We start from the raw sequence: 24,449 nt of genomic DNA, 5'->3' as shown, positions 1-24,449 counted from the left end.
GACAAGGAGGCCAGTGTCACTAAAATAACTCCTATAAGTATGGATTTTCAACCCGATTCACAGTGACACTTATCTGATGCCTGAGCAACTGCAAGGCAGGCGTTGGTTTGAGCCGATTTGAGCACATCATTGGGTTCGAGAAAGACCTCAACAGTATTTATACATTTAACCTTTAAATAGGCAAGTCAGCTAAGAACAAATTCTTATTTACAATGACGGCCTACCGGGGAATAGTGGGTTAACTGCCTTGTTCAGGGGCAGAACGACAGATTTTTACCTTGTCGGCTCGGGGATTCGATCCAGCAACCTTTCGGTTACTGACCCAACGCTCTAACTGCTAGGCTACCTGCCGCCCCAGTAACTCCAAATGGATCAACAAGGCGTTCAGATGGAAGAATATCACTGCATTTTGAATTAAAAAAAACAAAAACTTTGGAGAACCAAAGATCTGGATCTACTGACAAATGTTCCGATTCTATGATCAAAGAGACGTATTACATTACTGATCAGCTATCTTCCAAAGGGCGGTCATGGATCCGAGTACAATTAAAGCACATAAGCCAAGACTGTTACAGTTGTGTGAATGATGTACATGGAGGTAGAGCCATACTGCTCGAGTCAGCTACAACGACAAATCACAGGCACTTGAACTGGTTTACTGTAGCGGAAGCTATTTACTTATTAAAACAAATTGCTCTTAGATATATGATTGTGAAAGGATGGCTGGTCTCAACCAAAGCTCAAAGCCCATTGGGGAACCAGGACACCACCAGCACATATTTTCTTATTTCTCTAGGAGTCACTAAGACCTTGATACTTCCCCAGTGAACAAATCACAGAACCAAACATCCCTTGTCACCTTGGTGAAAGGCAACTGTAATTGTGACCCTACACCTCACAACATGAAATATGAGAGACTAGAAGTGCAGGAAAGGGAAAAGAAAGGTCAGGAGAAAGAGAGAGAGAGAGAGACAGAGACAATGGAGAAAAAAAGAGGGAGAGGGATACATTGATATAGTATGAAAAGGAGGGAGAGATGGAATGAGAGAGAGGATGAGGGAGAGAGATATTTTCCCAGTAGATGTGATTGAGGTGTGTGCTGCTGTGACAGTGCTACAAAGACACAGTGATTTGATGTTATAAAATGATGAAAGCAGTGCCTGTGCTCCGGTGCTCCAGCAGCTCCACAATATGAGCAAACTGTTCAGACTTATCTCCTCCCGGCAGTGGCCCTGTTATATTACAGAGTCATCTCACACCACCACCTCCATCATCAACTGCCATCAAACCCACTACCTCAGCTAAACAAAACCCCTAGCACTGTTCTGATAAGCACTTTCCACTGCACTTACAGTATGATGACAAGTCACTTTGCATCTTGTATGCTTGGCAAACACAAAAACACAGAATAATCTGTCTAACCACTTTTCCTTCTCCCTCTCTCTGTGACTGAGAAAGGAACTGTGTACCTATCTGTGTGTGCATAACCCAGTGTTTTGACTTTGAAACACCTCTGAAAATTAAACACCAACAAATGTACAAGTGTATAGTTTTGCATTGCCCATCTATTCCACGTGTGCATTGTTAGAAAATAATATAGTTATGAATAAAGTTTATAAAGATAGTCATCTTGACAGACTGCTTTAAAAAAAAAAGGTCTAAAAACATCTGACTGACTTTGATTTTGAAGTGGAATACCCCTTTAATGCTTTGTCTTTGGTTCCCTGACAGCAATACTGTGACCGAGACCTGAACAGGACTGTGTCTCCATTAGGCTCGGCCACTACTTGCAGATACACTCAGAATACGTCTGCACCTGGCCACCGTCTCCACTTTAAACACATCAGTCATTCAATCAACAGGGCTGAATGCTGATTAAATAGTCTCCCTCACACACTCTCCCTGCCAAATAAGTTAAGAGCACTGTTCCCTCCACAGATAACAGAGCTTAATATAACTCCATTTTCTATTAGGAAATGCTGTTAGTCATATGCTCAGAGGGTGGAGCACGGCGACGACGCCTTTAAAAATTGTGGACGATTGCATTTCATTAACGCTCCCTATATTGCTGTGAGACACTGAGTTGTGTCAGAAACGTCGGCCCCACTTTATACATAATATACTGTATATTTTAAGCGCTAATGAAGTGGTACTGGAATGTCGAAAATCAGGCAGAAGCAGGTCCAAAGCAAAACCATAAAAATAAACATTTGCGCCGTCTTTGAATAAAAGAGATGATAAGTGAGATACAGGGATCAAAAGAGAGTGAGAAAGAGGTGATTTATCCCCAGTGTGCTCCTTCATTGCATTAACAAAACCATGCTTACCCCTCTCCCCAAACAAAGATGCAGTAGCAGAGATAGCGGGGATGATAAAACACTGGTGCTTGTCAACAACATTCTGGGAAATGAATTTGCGGGCTGATGCATAACACTGAGGAGGGGGTAGAAGATAGAAGGGTCTCTACAGAGCTGCTCAGGGTTTGCAATGTAGCACACTGCGCTCACTTTTCTTGATCTCTTGGTCCCTCTCAATCAATTTCATATTATTCATGTGCTTTTACGATGAGAACATTTAATGAGGCTCTCACGGCAACGTGTCCGTCACAGAGTAGGCTGAGGCAGGCACAGGGCCTGGCTGGAGAGAGATGATAGGCCTTGGTGAATGGATGAAAAGCACACAGCCACTCATCATGATACAGTACATATTCGCTGGGGAGACGGGCCACTTCAATCAGGCCCGTTAATGATCTCCGCTCTTAGAAAAAAAGGTGCCAAAAAGGGTTATTTGGCTGTCTCCATAGGAGGAACCCTTTAAAGTAGGAGAAGCCTTAAAGAATCCCATTTGGTTCCATGTAGAACCCTTTCCACAGAGGGTTCTACCTGGAACTAAAAAGGGTTCTCCTTTGGGGACGGCCGCTGAACCCTTTTGGAACCCTTTTTTCTAAGAATGTACTTTAAATATGTTTATTTACCAAGCTATGACCGTTCCATAAAAAGAAGCTCTGTAGTGCCGAGTGAGAGGAGAAGAAGGAGAAGTGACAACCCACAGTGACAAACTCTTGACAAACAGACAAGACGAGGAGAGGAGGAATGCAGCGAGTGGGCCTTGGCTCTCTCCCCTTCTCAATCGCTCTCCTCAAGGCCCCTGTAGAGCAGAGGACGTTTGGCCTTCTGGTGGACCAGCGTCTGGAACAACAACAAGGAGCCAGCTAGGATCCACATACAGTGGTGGGACCCAGGCACGGGAAGTATTCCTCTAAGAAGCAGCGCAGTTATGTGGCCCTTGACCAGACCTCCCACCCAGGAGTAAAAAACTGCCACCGCCCACTCTGCCAGAGCATTCACCATGGCTCACGGACCTTCACCCACAGGCCCCGGGTAGAATGACCCTCTGTCTTCAGACTCATCTGGCATTCATGGTCAGGCCGTCCTCCGGAGATTTTTCAGCGGCAGATAGAGACGCTACAGCTAAACCCCTTATTTTTCGCCTCTGTCCTTGAAACCCCAAGCCCCTTGCATGACCTCTGTGACCTTCACTTCTTGCAACTGCTCAATCCAAATGGGGAATCATGTGTACGTCAATAACAGTTCAACCAAACCTGCGTACACTCTTAAAGGAACCCTTTGAAGAACCCTTTTTGGTTCGAGGTACAACCCTTTTGGGTTCCATGTAGAACCTTTTCCACAGAGGGTTCTACCTGGAACCAAAAAGGGTTATACTTGGAACCAAAAAGGGTTCTCCTATGGGGACAATGAAAGAACCCTTCTGGAACTCTTTTTTTCCTAAGCGTGTATGTGATATCAACTTTTACCCAGGACAAAAATTTATAAAAATGTGTCAGTGCCAATCTTTACTATTTCAGCATGCACTCATGCAAAACCACATCCAATTTGCTGGGTTACACTTCCTGTTCTTACTTAGCATCAGTGTTGAGGTTTACATCGTAATCTGATCTAGACCCAGTGAGGCTGGCACCACTGCCAGCGATGATGGAACCGCAACTCTGTTCCGTCAACACCGCCCAACGCTTTTCACACTAATCTGTTTACTGGCCAAGAACATCTCACTCAGAGCATTCTCTCTCTCTCAGACTCCCTTTCCTTCAGTATTTTACTCTCTCTATTTCTCTCGCTCTCATGGGGTTTCTAGCCCATGATCTCTCCTCTCTCAGGTAAAAGGTGTTAGGTAACAACAGCACAGAACAGGCAGATACGGCATCAACAGGTTGCTATTGATCAATCCACAGTGTGTGTGTGTGTGTGTGTCTGTGTGCATGCATGCGGGCGTGCGTACAGGGACTTTAATGGGAAAGGGCAATTGCCTTGCCATCTCAACAGGACAGCCGTGAGCTGTGTGAACGTGAGCTAACGCAGCCTACATTTACAGTATGCCCAGAGAATACACTAGTTAGTTTCCTCTCCCACCACCACTGTCCTGGATCACTGGCACATTTAGACAGAAAAGGAGTAAATCCAGTCGGTGACAATGGCTTTTGTTTACGCCCTGAGCACAACGCACCATTATTCTGCTTTAGATGAACATGCACTGTGGGCATTCGTCTAATTACTTCATTTCTTCTTGTTTAATGACATTTCCTCTTTACGTCATGTTTAATTCTTTAAAGTCTAAGACGTTGGGGGAGGAGGGGGTGCTAAGCTGACATATGGAATTGTTTTAAGATGGTCAAATTACATTTTTCAATTTTAGGACCTCTTTTAGGTATATATTTTTTATTTTATAAAAAAAAGAAGCTATAATTGATAGAGTCGCCTCTTCACTGTTGACGTTGAGACTGGTGTTTTGCTATTTAATGAAACTGCCAGTTGAGGGCTTGAGAGGCGTCTGTTTCTCAAACTAGACACTAATGTACTTGTCCTCTTGCTCAGTTGTACACCGGGACCTCCCACTCCTCTTTCTATTGTGGTTAGAGCCAGTGTGCGCTGTTCTGTGAAGGGAGTAGTACACAGCGTTGTATGAGATCTTCAGTTTCTTGGCAATTTCTCGCATGGAATAGCCTTAATTTCTCAGAACAAGAATAGACTGACGAGTTTCAGAAGAAAGGTCTTTGTTTCTGGCCATTTTGATCCTGTAATCAAACCCACAAATGCTGATGCTCCAGATACACATCTAGTCTAAAGAAGGCCAGTTTTATTTCTTCTTTAAAATCAGGACAACAGTTTTCAGTTGTGCTAACATAATTGCAAAAGGGCTTTCTAATGATCAATTAGCCTTTTGAAATGATCAACTTGGATTAGCTAACACAACGTTCAACTGGAACACAGGAGTGATGGTTGCTGATAATGGGCTTCTGTACGCCTATGTAGATATTCCATAAAAATCTGCCGTGTGTGTATATATATAAATATATGAGAAGAAATATACTTCCATTCGTTTTAAAAGAAATCTGTACCGGTTACCTTCAGATGCATCCCGCGACAATTGTGGGGGTACTACAGCAAAACGGAGAACACCATCGTGTTCGTTAGAATCTCTCCTTTCCACAGTGGGGTCTCGTTAGTTTGTGTTCCGACACTACCAAAGAGTAAGATTTTGATGTTATTTTTTTTTAAATGTACTGTAACTTAGATTGATGCACCGGTGTGTCAATCGACTCTAGGGGGTTAATTTGATTCCTGTAATTGATTTCGCTTACAGGTTTTACAGATAGGGGTGTTACCAAGTGAGTGTTTTGCTCAAACATACCTTGGGGATATGTCATATTGCAACTTGTCAATGGTAATTCACAAATGGTGCAAAACAAATTGGTTAAGCTGTTTGTCCATATATCAAATATGGCTTGATAAGACTTGGAGTCTTTTTTTTAACTCAACATTACAAAAAAGATACATTCCATTGTATGAGCCACACCAGTTAACATAATTTGAATTCATATTCTACATTACCATGGAAATTGTTGCATCACCATACCAGGTACCCATTACAAATGTACCCATGAGTTTACTAGTCAAATTGCTAGGGTAAGAGGTGCCAAGTCCATCCTATTCATTCTATTTCTATGTGTGCTGCTGTTGCAGGGAGGAGGGGGGGGGGGCGTTGCCTAGACAACCAAAGACTTGTTTGCTACAACGCCTTGCCTGATTTAGCAAAGCTTTGTTACGTTGTTCAATACGCTATCTGACCACTGGCATAATTAACTCATCATCCTGAGTGCTTGTGTCAAGAGGAGAGTCAGAAAAAAAACACCATAAAAACAGACCATCTAGACACATCTATATCTACCATCAGCACTGGTATCGACAGGACAGCAAAACACTGCTCACTCAATTTCCAGAAGACACTTTCCTATCACACAGGTTCAGGGAAGGTTCAAAAAGCAAAATCGTAAAAAGCTATTTGTGACTCGCTCGGAAGAAGCATCAGAAAACTGTACATTTTTTGGGGAGGCATTTACAGTTCTATTTGTATGTCAATCATTTGAATCAACTTTGGGATAGGTCCAAATGCTTTCCCAGAATGATGGGTGACAGATGTCCGTTCCTTCCTCTACAATAGCCATCGTCCATCCATCACCAGCTATTCACACACTCCCTGATTGTCCAGCCAGATGGTCAAGGCAAGATGACGTGGACCCTGGGACTCTGGACCCACTAACTCACACACATGCAATGCACACACACAAACTCCCACCCAATGCATGTAGTCCCATTACAGAAAGAATGACTCCACGAGACATTGCTGACCCTTCTCATGTGTAGTGTACATTTCTCTATCGGCCACTCTCTCGCTAGGTAGAAGCATTATGTGGACCCAGGTCCTATACAGCGCCTATTGACCAGTCCCTCCAGTGAAGCACACGGTTGGTCAGATGGATATTTACTTAGTATGCGTCCATAATGGTACTCTATTGCCTGATAGGAAACTCTGGCCAAAAGTAGTGCACCAACTATAGGGGTTAGCAAGTTCACTGTCGAACCACTTCTCACATTCGCTTCAGCTTTTCTCACACGCACACAGAGAGAGGGAGTGAGAATGAGAGAGGGAGTGAGAATGAGAGAGGGAGTGAGAATGAGAGAGAGAGTGAGAGAAAAAAAGAGAAAAGACAGATAAAGACAGAGACAGTGAGAGAATCTGAACAATGGTGTCAAAGCAGAGAACACTGGCCCAGTGATGAATGGTGGCTCTCAACAATCAACGCTTTTGAGTGGCGAGGAGCTCTGCTGTGGCAGTGCCAGGGTCTAGTGCCCACTGTACCAGCTAGTGGTAGCCCCAGCCACCGAGACAAATGCCTGAGCCATCAGCCTCTTTTATATACGGCCTGACATAAGGCACAGCGAAAGACTGTAGCTAAATGCAAATAGGGAGACAATACACATGCACAGACAGACACACACGTACAGTAAATGGATGATCTACTTCTACTGATGAAAAAAAAATAATTTGAGATAGCTATAGCTAGCCTAATCTACCATATAGCTGTACAAAGATGGATTACATATTTTTATTTGTTCCCAATAAAGGCCAGGCATGAAGTATAAATTATTCCTACTGAATAGACATTGGACTAACAAAGAAAATATATTCGGTAAGTACAACAAAGACAATATTGAGCACACAGCCAAAGGAATCCTTATCATTTAATGGTTTTATATCCAATTCAACAGTTCTTCCATTTCAAAATAATAATATCACAAAATAAATTGAAACCTGTTAACAGATTATTAACGGACCTTTCCCTTGTGGTTGGAACTGAAAATAAAATGTCATTACAGTTATTATTTCTTTTATCTACAGTTTTTTGAGGTGAAACACAATGGATGTCAAGGAGCCAAAATGTTATGTCCAACACATTTGAAGGTGGAACGAAATAACTTAACTTAGAAAACAGACAGCCTGATGAAAGGCCCAGTAGAGCTGAGCGATTTACCGGAATGTTTAAAAAAAAAATGTTTTAACTAATTGACCTACATCGGTTCAATTATTTGAACTCCATTTCATTTAGTTTTTTTTCTGTAAGCTCATTGTGCACATTCTCTAGAGATAAATCAGATCCAGCCTGAACTGTGCGATGTAGTAGGGAGTTGTAGTTTCCAACAGGCCAATATTCAACATTGTTTTATGCACTAAACTTGGTAAATAACTACAATGACTCGAATCCATTGCACATCCACCTGTCCGGTCTGTGTTTCTTTTACACCTGCTACGGAAGAGGCGAAAAGAATGCGTAATCACGAGGGGATATAGAGTAGCTGATGCGTCGTGATGTATCTCTACCTGAAAGTACATGGTCTAAGTGATTGATAGATGGTATTCAAATGTATGCCTTATCTACTTTGAAGAGCTACAAAAATAGTGATTTTCTAAGACAGCAGCTCTATAGAGATGAGATGACTTGGAATTAAACAATAAAGTCATCAAATAAAATCAAAGTAATATACACAACTGAAATATTTGATTAAAGTAAAGTGAATAAATGATGGTTAATAAGTGATAAGCAGTAATGGGCCGTCACTACTATCATGTATTCATTGTTTTATTCTGTGTTGTTACAGCATTCAAACCACATAATCGAAACAGAAATCCATGATTATTTTTTATAATCGAACAGAAACCGAACAGCTCAGCACTAAGGCCCAGTGCAGTCAAAAATGTAATTGTCCTGTGTTTACATTTCCACACTATGAGGTTGGAACAATACTGTGAAATTGTGAACATGACGATAATGCATTTTCAGTGTAAGAGCTGTTTCAAAAGAACCCCTGAAATCTCAGCTTGTTTGGCATGGGTGGAGTATTGGCCTGCCTGGCGATATCGCCAGGCGGTATAAGTTAATAGACCAATAACAAAGAGAGTTTCAAACCTCTCTGCTAATAATAGTTCGTTTTCAGGTCACATATCCCTCCCATTAGGCTCCTCCAATACGGCCTCTCACTCAGACCACTCCCAGAAATTGCATTTTGCTAAGAAGCTATTTTTGTTTCTTTTTGACCATGTTAATTGAAAACAAAATCAAAGTAAGGTACTTAATTGTTTTAAAGTGTTAATTTTTTCAGGTGAACACTTCTGGACTGGAGGTGAAAATGCTTTCAGAAATCACACTTCTTTTCTAGTCTTGTTTCAGATAAGGGTTGAGAATCCTTTAGCAGTCAAATGGGAAATGATGGATTTAACTCTCATTGAAAACGCATGCTGATGTAGCAGGCGCACGAGATTACATACACAGCACACTGACCCAGCCCTGCAGTGTCCTCAGGTTTAAGTCCAAAAGACCTCGCAAGCTTCAACAACCCCCACAATAGCCATGTAATGGTGTAGATCTACACACCATACGCCATATCTAATTTCCGCCACAGCTGAGTAAATGAAAATAAATATGCCATGGATGTACTATTGTAATAATGATAATAATGTATGCATCTACCAGCAACTCTGGTAACACAATCCTATAAGTACTGATACTCTGTCACTCCCGAGAGGGGGAGGGAGGAAGGGCAGAAAAGCGAGAGAAATTAAATAAAAAGGGGAGGAATAGGGATGGAGGGCGAGTCTTATATACAGTACTAATCAAAAGTTTGGACACACCTACTCATTCAAGGATTTTTCTTTACTTTTACTATTTTCTACATTGCAGAATAATAGTGAAGACATCAAAACTATGAAATAACCCATATGGAATCATGTAGTAACCAAAACAGTGTTAAACAAATCCAAATATATTTTATATTTCAGATTCTTCAAAGTAGCACTCTTTGCCTTGATGACAGTTTTGCACACTTTTGGCATTCTCTCAACAAGCTTCATGAGATAGTCGCCTGGAATGCATTTCAATTAAGAGGTGTGCCTTGTTAAAAAAGTTTGAATTTCTTTCCTTCTTAATGCGTTTGAGCCAATCAGTTGTGTTGTGACAAGGTAGGGTGGTATACAGACGATATCCCTATTTGGTAAAAGACCCAGGAAAGGAAAGGAAAGGAAGACCCAGAGTTACCGTTACTGCAGAGGATAACTTCATTAGAGTTACCAGCCCAAATAAATGAATCAGAGTTCAAGTAACAGACACATCTCAACACCAACTGTTCAGAGGAGACTACGTGAATCAGGCCTTCATGGTCAAATTGCTGCAAAGAAACCACTTCGAAAGGACACTAATAAGAAGAAGAGACTTGCTTGGGCCAAGAAACACAAACAATGGACATGAGACGGTGGAAATCTGTCCAAATATGAGATTTTTGGATCCAACCTGCCTTGTCTTTGTGAGATGCACAGAGGGTGAAAGGATGATCTCCGCATGTGTGGTTCCCACCGTGAAGCATGGAGGAGGAGGTGTGATGGTGCTTTGCTGGTGACACTGTCAGTGATTTATTTAGAATTCAAAGCACACTTAACCAGCATGGCTACCACAGCATTCTGCAGCGATACACAATCCCATCTGGTTTGCACTTAGTGGGACTATCATTTGTTTTTCAACAGGACAAAGACCCAACACACCTCCAGGCTGTGTAAGAGCTATTTGACCTAGAAGGAGAGTGATGGAGTGCTGCATCAAATGACCTGGCCTCCACAATCACCCGACCTCAACCCAATTGAGATGGTTTAGGATGAGTTGGACTGCAGAGTGAAGGAAAAGCAGCCAACAGGTGCCCAGCATATGTGGGAACTACTTCAAGACTGTTGGAAAAGTATTCCAGGTCAAGCTGGTTGAGAGAATGCCAAGAGTGTGCAAAAGCTGTCATCAAGGCAAAGGGTGGCTATTATGCAGAATCTAAAATATATTTTGATTTGTTTAACACCTTTTTGGTTACTACAGTGAGGGGAAAAAAGTATTTGATCCCCTGCTGATTTTGTACGTTTGCCCACTGACAAAGAAATTATCAGTCTATAATTTTAATTGTAGGTTTATTTGAACAGTGAGAGACAGAATAACAACAAAAAACACATTACAAAAATGTTATAAAATGATTTGCATTTTAATGAGGGAAATAAATATTTGACCCCTCTGCAAAACATGACTACTTGGTGGCAAAACCCTTGTTGGCAATCACAGAGGTCAGACGTTTCTTGTAGTTGGCCACCAGGTTTGCACACATCTCAGGAGGGATTTTGTCCCACTCCTCTTTGCAGATCTTCTCTAAGTCATTAAGATTTCGAGGCTGACGTTTGGCAACTTGAACCTTCAGCTCCCTCCACAGATGTTCTATGGGATTAAGGTCTGGAGACTGGCTAGGCCACTCCAGGACCTTAATGTACTTCTTCTTGAGCCACTCCTTTGTTGCCGTGGCCGTGTGTTTTGGGTCATTGTCATGCTGGAATACCCATCCACGACCCATTTTCAATGCCCTGGCTGAGGGAAGGAGGTTCTCACCCAAGATTTGACGATATATGGCCCCGTCCATCGTCCCTTTGATGCGGTGAAGTTGTCCTGTCCCCTTAGCAGAAAAACACCCCCCAAAGCATAATGTTTCCACCTCCATGTTTGACGGTGGGGATGGTGTTCTTGGGGTCATAGGCAGCATTCCTCCTCCTCCAAACACGGCGAGTTGAGTTGATGCCAAAGAGCTCCATTTGTGTCTCACCTGACCACAACACTTTCACCCAGTTGTCCTCTGAATCATTCAGATGTTCATTGGCAAACTTCAGACGGGCATGTATATGTGCTTTCTTGAGCAGAGGGACCTTGCGGGTGCTGCAGGATTTCAGTCCTTCACGGCGTAGTGTGTTACCAATTGTTTTCTTGGTGACTATGGTCCCAGCTGCCTTGAGATCATTGACAAGATCCTCCCGTGTAGTTCTGGGCTGATTCCTCACCGTTCTCATGATCATTGCAACTCCACGAGGTGAGATCTTGCATGGAGCTCCAGGCCGAGGGAGATTGACAGTTCTTTTGTGTTTCTTCCATTTGCGAATAATCGCACCAACTGTTGTTACTTTCTCACCAAGCTGCTTGGCGAAGGTCTTGTAGCCCATTCCAGCCTTGTGTAGGTCTACAATCTTGTCCCTGACATCCTTGGAGAGCTCTTTGGTCTTGGACATGGTGGAGAGTTTGGAATCTGATTGATTGCTTCTGTGGACAGGTGTCTTTTATACAGGTAAAAAACTGAGATTAGGAGCACTCCCTTTAAGAGTGTGCTCCTAATCTCAGCTCGTTACCTGTAAAAAAGACACCTGTCCACAGAAGCAATCAATCAATCAGATTCCAAACTCTCCACCATGTCCAAGACCAAAGAGCTCTCCAAGGATGTCAGGGGGGGGTCAAATACTTATTTCCCTCATTAAAATGCAAATCAATTTATAACATTTTTGACATGCGTTTTTCTGGATGTTATTTCTGTCTCTCACTGTTCAAATAAACCTACCATTAAAATTATAGACTGATCATTTCTTTGTCAGTGGGCAAACGTACAAAATCAGCAGGGGATCAAATACTTTTTCCCCTCACTGTACATGATTCCATATGTGTTATTTCATAGTTTGTCTTTACTATTACTCTACAATGTAGAAAATAAATAAAAACCCTTGAAATGAGTAGTTGTGTCCAAACCTTTGACTGGTACTGTATATAGATAGATAGATACATGTCAAATAAATAAAGGAAACACCAATCAAAATAAAGGAAACACCAACAAAGTTCCTTAATAGGGTGTTGGGTCACCATGATACACAATAGTTTAAAAAAAAAAGTGTTTTATTTTACCCTTATTTTAGGGTAAAATGACGGAGAACACATTCTCATTTACAGCAAAGACGTGGAGAATAGTTACAGGGGAGAGGATGGAGAGGATGGGGTGGATGAATGCACCTTGCAGTGTCTGGAACTCTATTGTAGGGATTCGACACCATTCATCCATGAGAAATTCCATAATTTGGGGTTTTGTTGATGGAAACGTCGTCTCGGGCGCCGCTCCAGAATCTCCCATAAGTGTTCATTTGGGTTGAGATCTGGTGACTGAGACGGCCATGGCATATGGCTTATTGGTTTTCATGCTCATCAAACCATTCAGTGACCACCACTCATGCCCTGTGGATAGGGGCATTGGTATCCTATGGGGGCATAGCCATGGTAGTCAAAATAATGGCCTGCCAAGCATTTCTATTATTGACCCTAAGCATGATGGATGTTAATTGATTAATTCACTCAGGAACCACACCTGCGTGGAAGCACCTGCTTTCAATATACTGTACTTTGTATCCCTCATTCACTCGTGTTTCCATAAAATGTTGTCAGTTACCTGTCGATATAAAAAGAGAGAGGAACAGAGGACGGGAGAGAAAAGGAGAGAGCGAGAGAGACAAAACTGAGGTATTCTCCCTCAGTCTGTTGTTAAAGTGCAAGCAGCAAACAATAAACTAATAAAATACACATTCCTCGCAGTCTTGTCTGAGACAAGACAACTTTTAACAGGCCCAGAAGAAAATCGAATTCCCCGGCATGTTGTGATTCACTTTTCATTTTACATCCTGACCCTTGGAGCTTTTCAATGGAGTTAGTAACGAACAGACAAACGAGCGAACGACGGATGAAGGGAAGGGAGCCAGGTTGAAAAACAGCAGCACCCAATCATATCCTTTTCTCCTTCAGCCGGAACAGAAGAGCATAGAGTTCTAACACAATCAGTCCTGGGACAGACTAATGCAGTCTGCTGCAGCATAGGCCAGGCAGCAGCACGCCCATTAGAAAGGCAGAGGACGGGCCACGTCCCAAATGCAATCAGAACCGAGACGCGAACATGAAATAAGTAATAATTGACTTATGGTGAAATCATTACATTTTCTTGGAAGAGGCAAGAGGGTGGAGATCTTGAACAGGATTGGTCATTCATAAAAAAGGTATAAAACCAATGTCTATTCCGCTCTTTTTTTCCATTGGATTTGTATTTTCTCTGTATAATCTTTTATATCCAAGAACTTCAGCAATTCATTCCAGTTGCTATTGAATTAAAATTGAATATCTGAATAGAGTCATTTTAGCTATTTTGACTTTCAAGGCTGACTACTTGAGAACACAGTTTTGGTTTCATAATGTCGGTCCCACAAACTTTGGCCACACTTTCCTTGAGCCTAAAGAGCAAGTTCAAGTTGATAGAAAAATACACCCACATGGTCTGAAACCTTCTCCAGCATGAGAAAACATTTACCTGCAATGGGATGTGCTCAGAGAGCCTAGACCACCCTGTCCTCAGTGAAAGAGAACCACAGTGACAGCACCACGAGACATCCAGATTAGAATCTCCCAGTTGCTGTTTGTTTAATTCTATTCTGAGGAGAGTGGACGAGGAGAGTGTGGGGGGGGGGGGTGACAGACTGAAAGGCAGGGGAGAGGGTCAGCTAAGGTAACCCAGACAGGTCAGGAGGATCTGGAGTCAGGGCGGACACAGACATACCAAGGTGCAGTCTGAGTGTAGGCCTAGTAGTAGACCTAGGTAATGGAGGCATAATGACCTTTTAACAGCAGACAATGCTGACCGGGTGTGTTTGCTCAGGACTGGAAAACGAGTGCAAAGTCTGTTAACAGAAAGTGCAGCATGGATACGTTGGAGACCTTAACGCTTGAGAGGCCTCAGCGATCAGAGCGGTTCGCTGATGACAACTCAAACAGAACAGACCACTAAGCTGGCTCTCATAAACCACTTTAACCGTGGCAATTTGGTGGGAAATTCCATATTTTTTACTGTCTGTACCAAGCCGTCAAATGGTTTCGGTCAGCGTGCTTACTTCACAGGAAGTTGAGAGCAATAATGAATGTTCTTTCCTCTCTCGAAGTTGATGAGTTCTAGAAAGAGGTATTTTACAAAATAACAGAGTGCTAACAGCCTGTTAAGAATGGTTAATACTAACAACGCCTGATAAAATAGCACACAATAAAAAAAGAGCCTGGACTTCAGACTGACTCCAGATCAGCATACACCAAACCTGAATGTTACATACCTGTTGCATTATGCCCTAAGAAAGCCCACACTTCTAAAAATAATAATAAACAACAATAGTAATAATCATGTATCTCATTGACATAAAATCTCAAAGAGAGCTGTCAATGCAACAACAAAAAAGATCAAGCCTCAAAAGCTCTTCCTCTGTCCTTTGGCCGGTTTTTCTCATCTTAATGAATCAAAAAGCCAATCCAGTGATTTTCTCTATATAGGTTGCAGCCAGGTGGGTTGTATAAGAACAGCTTTGAAGTACATCCCTATAAAATTCTGATAAAGGGCTGCAGGAATAATAATTGTATTCGATGTGCCAGGTAAGTGTCTCTTTTCTTCATGAGATCAACGACATTCACCTGCATCGGAACTCTCTCAAATCCCTTAACACTTTATAGCAGAACCTGAGCCAGGCTAACGTTCCAATTAAAAGGAAGAGTTTCCCCATTTTCAACTTTGTACAGTATAAACAAAAGGGTATCATCCCCACCTAATCCCTTCTGCACCACCTTCATAAAATCATAATTTGTCACTGGCGTACCTTGCTGAACGTCACTGGTGAGCATTTTGTGCCTTCCAAAATATGTTTTCCCTCTCTCTCAGAATCAGCAAGGTACACCGACAAACATTTATGTTTAATAAATGACAAGTTGTGTATAGGTTGTCTGTATGTTATTCTAGGATCAGGTGATATTATATCTGATCTCGCCATGTTAAAACAGGGTTTCCTTTAGGTGGGGGTTTGAAACAACTGATTTTCAATTGGAGGGCCTAGGCCTACTCAGCATTGATCAATGGCAAGTGTTGATCTCATGGGACATGAATTGGCTGCAGGAGGATATCTAGTTATGGATCAATCTAAATTCTCTGCACTGTAACATCCACTGCTGATAACAAGGTGCATTATTGAGGATGAAAAAATACCTGCCCATAACAGAACATCTCACTGTCAGGTACATGCATACAGACAGACTCACCCGCATGCACACGCACAAATGTACACATATAAGCAAGAACGCGCAAGCACACAGACACACACACACACACACACACACACACTAGATAATCCCAGTTACATGCTTCTTAACCTGTAGTTAACCTTGTTCCCCAACCCTGAATCCCTCCCTCTGTCCATTACCTCTCCTCCACACACACCCCGGCCAGATCACGCCATCGTGCAAACAGGCTGTGAGAGATGCAGAGAAAATGGCTTTTCTATTGATCTGGTGCTCATGGTAACCAAGGCACAGTGAGCTTTCATCTCTTGTCTGCTACTTGGGGGCACTCTCTACCTTCCCCCATCCCCCTTCCCTCTCTCGCTCTCTGTTTCTCTCCTCCCTCCATCTCCCCGCTTTCTTGCTCTTCCTTCCCTTCCCTCATTCCTGGCCCCTCTCTCTCCCTTCCCTCTCTCGGTCTCCCTGCCCCATCTCCCTTCCCTCTCTAACATACAGCTCTCTCTTACCTGGTTCTCTTTCAGTGTTCTCTACCTTTCCTCTCACTTCCCCCTCCGTCTTCCCTCCCTCCCTCCCTCCCATCCTTATCTTCCCTTCCCCCTCTCACTGCAGACGTGACGAAAGTCCTAAGACCTTCCTTTGCTCTGTGCCACAAGATAAGCACCAGGGTCATCATTACCATTACAGAATAACAGGCAGCGGCCTTCTCCGCCCCCTCCCTGCCTCCCTCACACCGCTCCCCATTAATTAGTGTTGTCTTTGTGTCTCCATGTGCCTCCATGTGTATAGTGATCAGAGGCAGTGGTGCGCCACAGGGGTCGGCAATGAGTTGCTTGTTTGTTGTTCGGCTCCCAGTCGATACTGTGTTCCAGGGTTGTGCTCATGTGCAGGAACACAAAGAACATTACTCCAACGCTCCGGGTGCAACAGCCAGACCTCAGCTCTTTTAATCAGAACTGATAAAAGGTGAAAAGGGGAGAGGATGACCGTTTGCTGTTCAATTCACAGAGTCTCTGGTGTGCTGTGACTGAGGCTTTTGATTTAGGATTGGTGAGACGATCAATTAGATGTTGATATTCTATATGAATGTGTCTGGTTAAACATATGCTCAAATACGTCGAGGCTACCTTAAATTGGCATTTCTGCTTTGATCGTACGGCGCAGCCATTGTACGAGGGATACAGAAGGGGGTTCTCAAACATATTGTTTTGGCCATGTAGTGTAGGTTTCATCCATTACACATGGGATCTAATTACATATACAAAACAATTCAATTCAAGTATGCAAAGCACCATTGTTAATAACAAGTAGTAACGAGACGTCTTGTTTCTTCTCATTGAATAAAAACGTAATTACAGACAGATGTACAGTACCAGTCAAAAGTTGACACACCTACTCATTCCAGGGTTTTTCTTTATTTCTACTATATTCTACATTGTAGAATAATAGTGAAGATGTCAAAACTATGAATTAACACATATGGAATCATGTAGTAACCAAAAAAGTGTTAACAAATGAAAATACATTTTATATTTGAGATTGTTCAAAATAGTACCCTTTGCCTTGATGACAGCTTTGCACACTGTTGGCATTCTCTCAACCACCTTCATGAGGTAGTCACCTGGAATGCATTTCAATTAACAGGTGTGCCTTGTTAAAAGTTAATTTGTGGAATTTCTTTCCTTCTTAATGCGTTTGAGCCAATCAGTTGTGTTGTGACAAGGTAGGGTGGTATACAGAAGATAGCCCTATTTGGTAAAAGACCAAGTCCATATTATGGCAAGAACAGCTTCAAATAAGCAAAGAGAAACAACAGTCCATCATTACTTTAAGACATGAAAGTCAGTCAATCAGGAAAATGTCAAGAACTTTGAAAGTTTCTTCAAGTGCAGTCGCAAAAACAATCAAGCGCTATGATGAAACTGGCACGCATGTGGACCGCTACAGGTAAGAAAGGCCCAGAGTTACCTCTCCTGCAGAGGATAATAAAGATGTAACCTTTATTTAACTAGGCAAGTCAGTTAAGAACAAATTCTTATTTACAATGACGCCCTACACCGGCCAAACCCGGACGACGCTGGGTCAATTGTGTACCGCCCTATGGTACTCCCAATCACGGCCGGTTGTGACACAGCTTGAATCGAACCAGGGTGTCTGTAGTGATGCGTCTAGCACTGAGATGCAGTGCCTTAGACCACTGTGCCACTCGGGAGCCCAAATAAGGATAAGTTCATTACAGTTACCAGCCTCAGAAACTGCAGCCCAAATAAAAATAAGTTCAAGTAACAGACACATCTCAGCATCAACTGTTCAGAGGAGACTGCGTGAATCAGGCCTTCATGGTCAAATTGCTGCAAAGAAACCACTACTAAAAGGACACCAATAAGAAGAAGATACTTGCTTGGACCAAGAAACATGAACAATGGACATTAGACAGGTGGAAATCTGTCCTTTGGTCTGATGAGTACAAATATGAGAGTTTTGGTTCCAACCGCCGTGTCTTTGTGAGACGCAGAGTAGGTGAACGGATAATCTCCGTATGTGTGGTTCCCACTGTGAAGCATGGAGGAGGTGGTGTGATGGTGCTTTGCTGGTAACACTGTCAGTGATTTATTTAGAATTCAAGGCACACTTAACCAGCATGGCTACCACATTATTCTGCAGCGATACGCCATCCCATCCTGTTTGCGCATTGTGGTACTATCATTTGTTTTTCAACAGGACAAAGACCCAACACACCTCCAGGTTGTGTAAGGGCTATTTGACCAAGAAGGAGAGTGATGGAGTGCTGCATCAGATGACCTGGCCTCCACAATCACCCGACCTCATCCAAATTGAGATGGTTTGAGATGAGTTGGACCGCAGAGCGAAGGAAAAACAGCCAACAAGTGCTCAGCATATATGGGAACTCCTTCAAGACTGTTGGAAAAGCATTCCAGGTGAAGCTGGTTGAGAGAATACCAAGAGTGTGTAAAGCTGTCAGAGGAAAAGGGTGGCTACTTTGAAGAACCTAAAATCTAAAATATATTTTGATTTGTTAAAAAAAAAAAAAAAAGTTCTACATGATTCCATGTGTTATTTCATAGTTTTGATGTCTTCACTATTATTATACAATGTAGAAAATAGTAAAAATAAAGAAAAACCCTTGAATAAGTAGGTGTGTCCAAACGTTTGACTGGTACTGTATGTCCAAATAATTTGATTTAGAACACTTCATGGGAAACCTCAACTGCATGTAAAAAATGAAACTAACTCACATCAGCATTTCTAAAGTGCACCATTTGCCTCCTTACTGGTAGCCATCTCCACCACTGTAGAGAAATCAGTGTAGTCAACCAGCTAGGACTCTTTCAGCTTTCTGTGGATCTGCTATAACACAATGGATTCTGCCCTCACCTGTTAGATTGGAGTACTACGTTTAGGGCACAATCATCTTTTTATACGTTTCTTGTATTTCTACATTTCTTATTTGTCTAGTCATATCCTGGGATGCATCCACAATGAATACAAAATGTGCAAAGCTCTCAATTTAATATTAGATCAGACAGTCCAAGTAGCCTAGAGGAGTAGAGGTAGATGAAAAACAACCTCATTTTACAGGTTGACAGCGTGCGGAGGGAGGGAACAGGTGATGTATCACTCTTTCCATTCCCAGGTTGGGTCACACCCATCACCATTAGCAATGAATCCCTGGGCCACGGATACCTTGTCATCACCTGGCCCCTTAACTGAAAGATACCCTGCATTGAGAGATGGTCTGCATGTGTGTTAAGAAGCACTGTTTTTTTCCCCTGCTGCTGAAAAGGTTCACGCTGTCTAAATCATTTAAGAGAACTGCTTGAAGTGGGACGTTGCTGACTGGTATAGAGTACCAGCAACTCAAATGTTCTACTTTAGTACCATGCAAAATATTGGCACCCTTGAGTACCGGCACCCAAAATGAGTACTGTCGCCTATTTTATTCCACTTGAAGCAATGTTTAAGACAGCTTTCGGGTGAGGGGCTTTCAAATAAGGAATTTAGGGAACACCTTTTACAACAACCTTTAATCATTATGAAGCAACAGCATTGTAGCATAGGAAAAAAAATATTCTTTAATCACGACAACCCTTCCATCTTTTGTAACTGTATGTATTAGGGCTGAATTTGCTTTGTCTGCTTATGTTCTTTACCAAAAATTACAAAAAAACGACAAATAAAAAGAAATTCCTTACCAAAGACCTCGTCTTGTGATTCGGGTTCTGCCATGGTCTCACCAATGGGGGCTGGTTCTATGGTCTGTTCTGCTTCTGGTTCTGCTGACGAAGGCTTTAAAAGAGAGAGAGCACAAAACAGAAAGAGGTGAGCTGAGATACCATGGCAACAGAACAGAGGCTTTTCATTATCAGCCACATGGAGCCGAATCTGATATTTGTTTAGAGCTTTACCTGAATTATCGCAGCACACAAAAGTCAGGCACATTTGCAGTATTTTGGGGACGTACATATTAGCATAAAAACATTGCTAAATGCATTAACCCCCCTCTCCTCTAGACACTTACACACCCACACGCCCTCACATACACTACTGTTCAGTTGTGCACCGGGGCCTCCCACTCTTTCTATTCTGGTTAGAGCCAGTTGTGCTGTTCTTTGAAGGGAGTAGTACACAGCGTTGTACAAGATATTCCGTTTCTTGGCAATTTCTCACATGGAATAGCCTTCATTTCTCAGAACAAGAATAGACTGATGTTTAGCCTGTTAAATGATAAAGTTAGATTAGCTAACACAACGTGCCATTTGAAGTGATGGTTGCTGATAATGGGCCTCTGTACACCTGTAGATATTCCATTAAAAAAAAAATCTGCCGTTTCCAGCTACAATAGTCATTTACAATGTCTACACTGTATTTCTGATCAATTTGATGTTATTTTAAATGGACAAAAAAAATTGTGCTTTTCTTTCAAAAACAAGGACCTTTCTAAGTGACCCCAAACTTTTGAACGGTAGTGAACAAAACATTAAAAGGACACCTTCCTAATATTGAGTTGCACCCCCCACTTCTGCCCTCAGAACAGCCTCAATTCGTTGGGGAATGGACTCTACAAGGTGTTGAAAGCACTCCACAGGGATGCTGGATGTTGACACCAATGCTTCCCACAGTTGTGCCAAGTTGGCTGGATGTCCTTCGGGTGGTGAACCACTCTTGATACACAAGGGAAGCTGTTGAGTGTGAAAAAGCCAGCAGCATTGCAGTTCTTGACACACACTCAAACCGGTGTGCTGGCACCTACTATTATACCCCGTTCAAAGGCACTTAAATATTGTGCCATGCCCATTAACCCTCTGAATGGCACACATACACAATCAATGTCTCAATTGTCTCAAAGCTTAAAAATCCTTATTTAACCTGAGACCTGCCTTTCATCTACACTGATTGAAGTGGATTTATCAAGAGGCATCAATAAGGGAACATAAATAGCTTTCACCTGGATTCACCTGGTAAGTCTACGTCATGGAAAGAGCAGGTGTCCTTAATGTTTTGTACACTCAGTGTAAATGCGCACACAAACACAAAAACGCACGTGCAAACACACATGCGCACACACGTCAACAAAAAATATACATTAGAAATATAGAAAATTGGCCCTCTGAAGAAGCTGTTTCCTGGAAACAAGCTCATGGTGTGTTCAGGATATTATGGTGACTCAGCTGGACTGAAATTGTGTTCTTTTTAAGTATACCTTGAAGTCAATAGCGTCTTACGTAAACCGGTTCAATAAAATCCTATTAAAATGTACCATTATCTGAGCACTGGTGGTACATTAACTTTACAATATACTGTATTAATTTCCCATTACTCACCATTTGAAACATTTTGAAATCCCCTTTCCAGTCACATTTCCCCATCTCCTTCCAAAAAGATAACACCCCTCCTCGCTTCTCAGACTGCTTTTTATCACAAACCGTGGAGGACTTTGAAAACTTGGCTATTTCTACAAAGTGGGCTATGCAGCCACATGAGCGGCGGCCTTGCCTTCTTGTCACCATCCGCAGGTAGAAGCTGACGATGTGACTTTGCACCTGCTTATCATAATAGAGGGATAATATTTCCATCTTGTTGAGAAGAGCATCCCAGGGGCAGAGGACTGACGGAGGGTAGCAGCACAGCAGTACGGGCCCCTGGGGCTTCGCTGCCTCTGCTACACAGCACGAGATAAGACCAGCCACTCGCACCACAATGACAGGGGAATAAAATGCACCTTTTTGAGGAGGGCCGAGGCGGAGGTTAATGCTAAATCAAGCAGCATAATACCTACTCTTGCTGCAGAAACAGGTAGACTGGGAGAGAATGCAATCTCAACCGGAATCTGTCTGTTCTCTATATTCAAAGAGGTTCTTCATATAAAGCATGCCAATCTATTTCTCCAAGGTTAGGCCTATCAGTCTGATACTTCTTGAAATGCTACCTTTTGAAAATGTCTTTATCTGATATCAATTGGATGGGCTTTCGAATGGATGTATATAAAAGATGAGCTGGTTCTCCTTTTTTCCATTTGTAGTTTCCGAAAGCTTTCTAAGCTCTTATAGTCTGGGGGGGATTTGGAGTGTAGTGATTGGAACCTCTCATGACTTGGAGGAATTTCTTAGAGAGAGTCAAAGGTCACGGTCTTATCTGTTTCCTCTCTGATAGCTGTGCCCTTAAGCGTTTGTGTTCATCCCCGAGAGGAATGGTGAATGGGGACTTGGAGACTCCATCCCACAGATTTCTTCTCAAACAGCAGGATGTGCTCACACTGCAAATGTTCACAATATCGCACAGACCTACTCACATGAAGTATGATTGCTCACAAGTCCCCCGCCTCAGGCTCCTCAAAGCCTCTAACTTGAAAAATAGACTTATTTCAAACCACCCGCAAGCAAACTATAGGGTATAGGGTAATTAGCCAAAGGTCTTAAGCACCCATGCCATGGCAAATAATGTGGCCACCTAGGAATTTGACAATACTCTATTCCCAAGGGATACTTATAGCCTATAGCTCATCATTACCAAACAAAAAGCCTGGCCTCGACGAAAAGGATGTAGTCTTACTGAGGGATCGTACAACTTCTAATCCGCTTCCTGAGGAATATATTTCAAACAGAAAGTAAAGCAATATTGCTGGCCACAGATATAAAAATCAGTGTCAGGAAATAGACAAAGAAGGATCACATTGAACTTAAACTGTAAGGATGTTTTATCAGAGTACCAAAATGCAATTACTTGAGATAAGTGAAAATGATAGCCCTCAGCGAATTGTATAATTATTAATTGTAATATTAAAATTGTCAAAGAGCTGGTAATTTAACAGCATGTATCCCACTTTAATTATGAGCAAAACAAAATTAGTGGTCAAAAGTATATTCATGCACAAAATGTAATAGAATAAATGTCAGTGGTGCTGTGACATTAATGGTGAAAACAAGTATCAGCATCAAACAATACTCATCTGTACAACTCCAAGGCACCCTTAGTCTCTTGAATATTACCTAGTCAAAGTCTTTCTGCTGTGCTTGTCTGCTGTGTTCGACAGGTCGTCGTTGCAAATAAGAATCTGTTCTTCTCTGTAAAAAATAAAAAAAGTTAAATACGAAATAAATAGATCTGCTGTATTTGTCCCTAAGTAGGTCTCCAAAATGTGGAATGTATTTGCGTTCTAACAGTAATATCCGGAGATACTCTCTTTACCTTAAAGGAATGTTGTGGGGAGTTTTACTTCCTTGTTTCGGAGAGCAGTGAACATGAATGTTACTATGGGGAATGATTGCGTAACATGGGGGAGAGCAAGTACAGGAAGGGTAGCGCTTCTGCTGCTACCCATGCATGAACAAACAGGTTTGGAACAAATGAGAAGGAGCTATTTACGACCCCCTTAGCTTTAGGGAAAGATACTGAACAAACCTGGGTTCAATACTTTTTGAAATCATTTCAGATACTTTATCTGTGCTCGATTGCGCTAACCTGGCTTAATGAACCAATAAAAAAAATCCCAAAACTGCAAACCTCGCCCATTCGGCACTCCCAGGCAGACTAAAGCAAACACTCAAAGTATTTGAAAGCTTTCAAATAGTATTTCAACCCATATCAGCTACTGAACACAATTCCAGTCAGGCAGGAACATGAGTGTGTGTAAGTTACAGTACAACGCAAAAAGAAACTCCTCTCAGGGTGGGAATGCGTGGACAATAGCCTAACTTCTGGATCACTAACTGGGCCTCAGGCTCCCTCCACTGGAGACTGGATTTACATGCTGCCTCTCCTCTTAATCCACAATGCATTTACTCAATACAACATGACTCTTGAAACTGAGAAAAAGCCAATAAAAGTGGCTTTCAAAATGGCAGAACATGATCAACAGCTCTGGAAGTTGGACATGGATAAGGGTCTTCACAACAGTTCACAATGCAGGCTTATCAGACAGGAGATTGGATTCTACCACAGGCCTGATAATGCATTACATTTTCCTCAGACACAACCACGTTTCCCAAATCGGCTTTGTGAGGATAGATAAATAGTCCTATCCCCGATGTACGTGTGTCTCAGTGTATGCATAAGGTCTTATAGCCAGCACCATAATGGTTGGCTTGGAATCAATGTTGTGTGG

At 42.2% G+C, this 24,449-nt stretch overlaps 1 protein-coding gene across 1 annotated transcript in view; it reads right to left on the bottom strand.

The window, feature by feature from the left end:
- Nucleotides 1-24,449, bottom strand: part of LOC115176169 (myelin basic protein) — a 50,168-nt gene that overhangs the window by 1,589 nt on the left and 24,130 nt on the right. Inside the window, exon 3 of the mRNA XM_029736017.1 lies at nucleotides 20,041-20,134. Coding sequence (XP_029591877.1) covers nucleotides 20,041-20,134 — 94 coding nt within the window. The remainder of the gene's footprint in view (nucleotides 1-20,040; nucleotides 20,135-24,449) is intronic.

Source organism: Salmo trutta, chromosome 3 (assembly GCF_901001165.1).
Source record: "Salmo trutta chromosome 3, fSalTru1.1, whole genome shotgun sequence".
Lineage (NCBI taxonomy): Eukaryota > Metazoa > Chordata > Actinopteri > Salmoniformes > Salmonidae > Salmo > Salmo trutta.
This window is presented reverse-complemented; position numbering and strand designations above follow the sequence as displayed.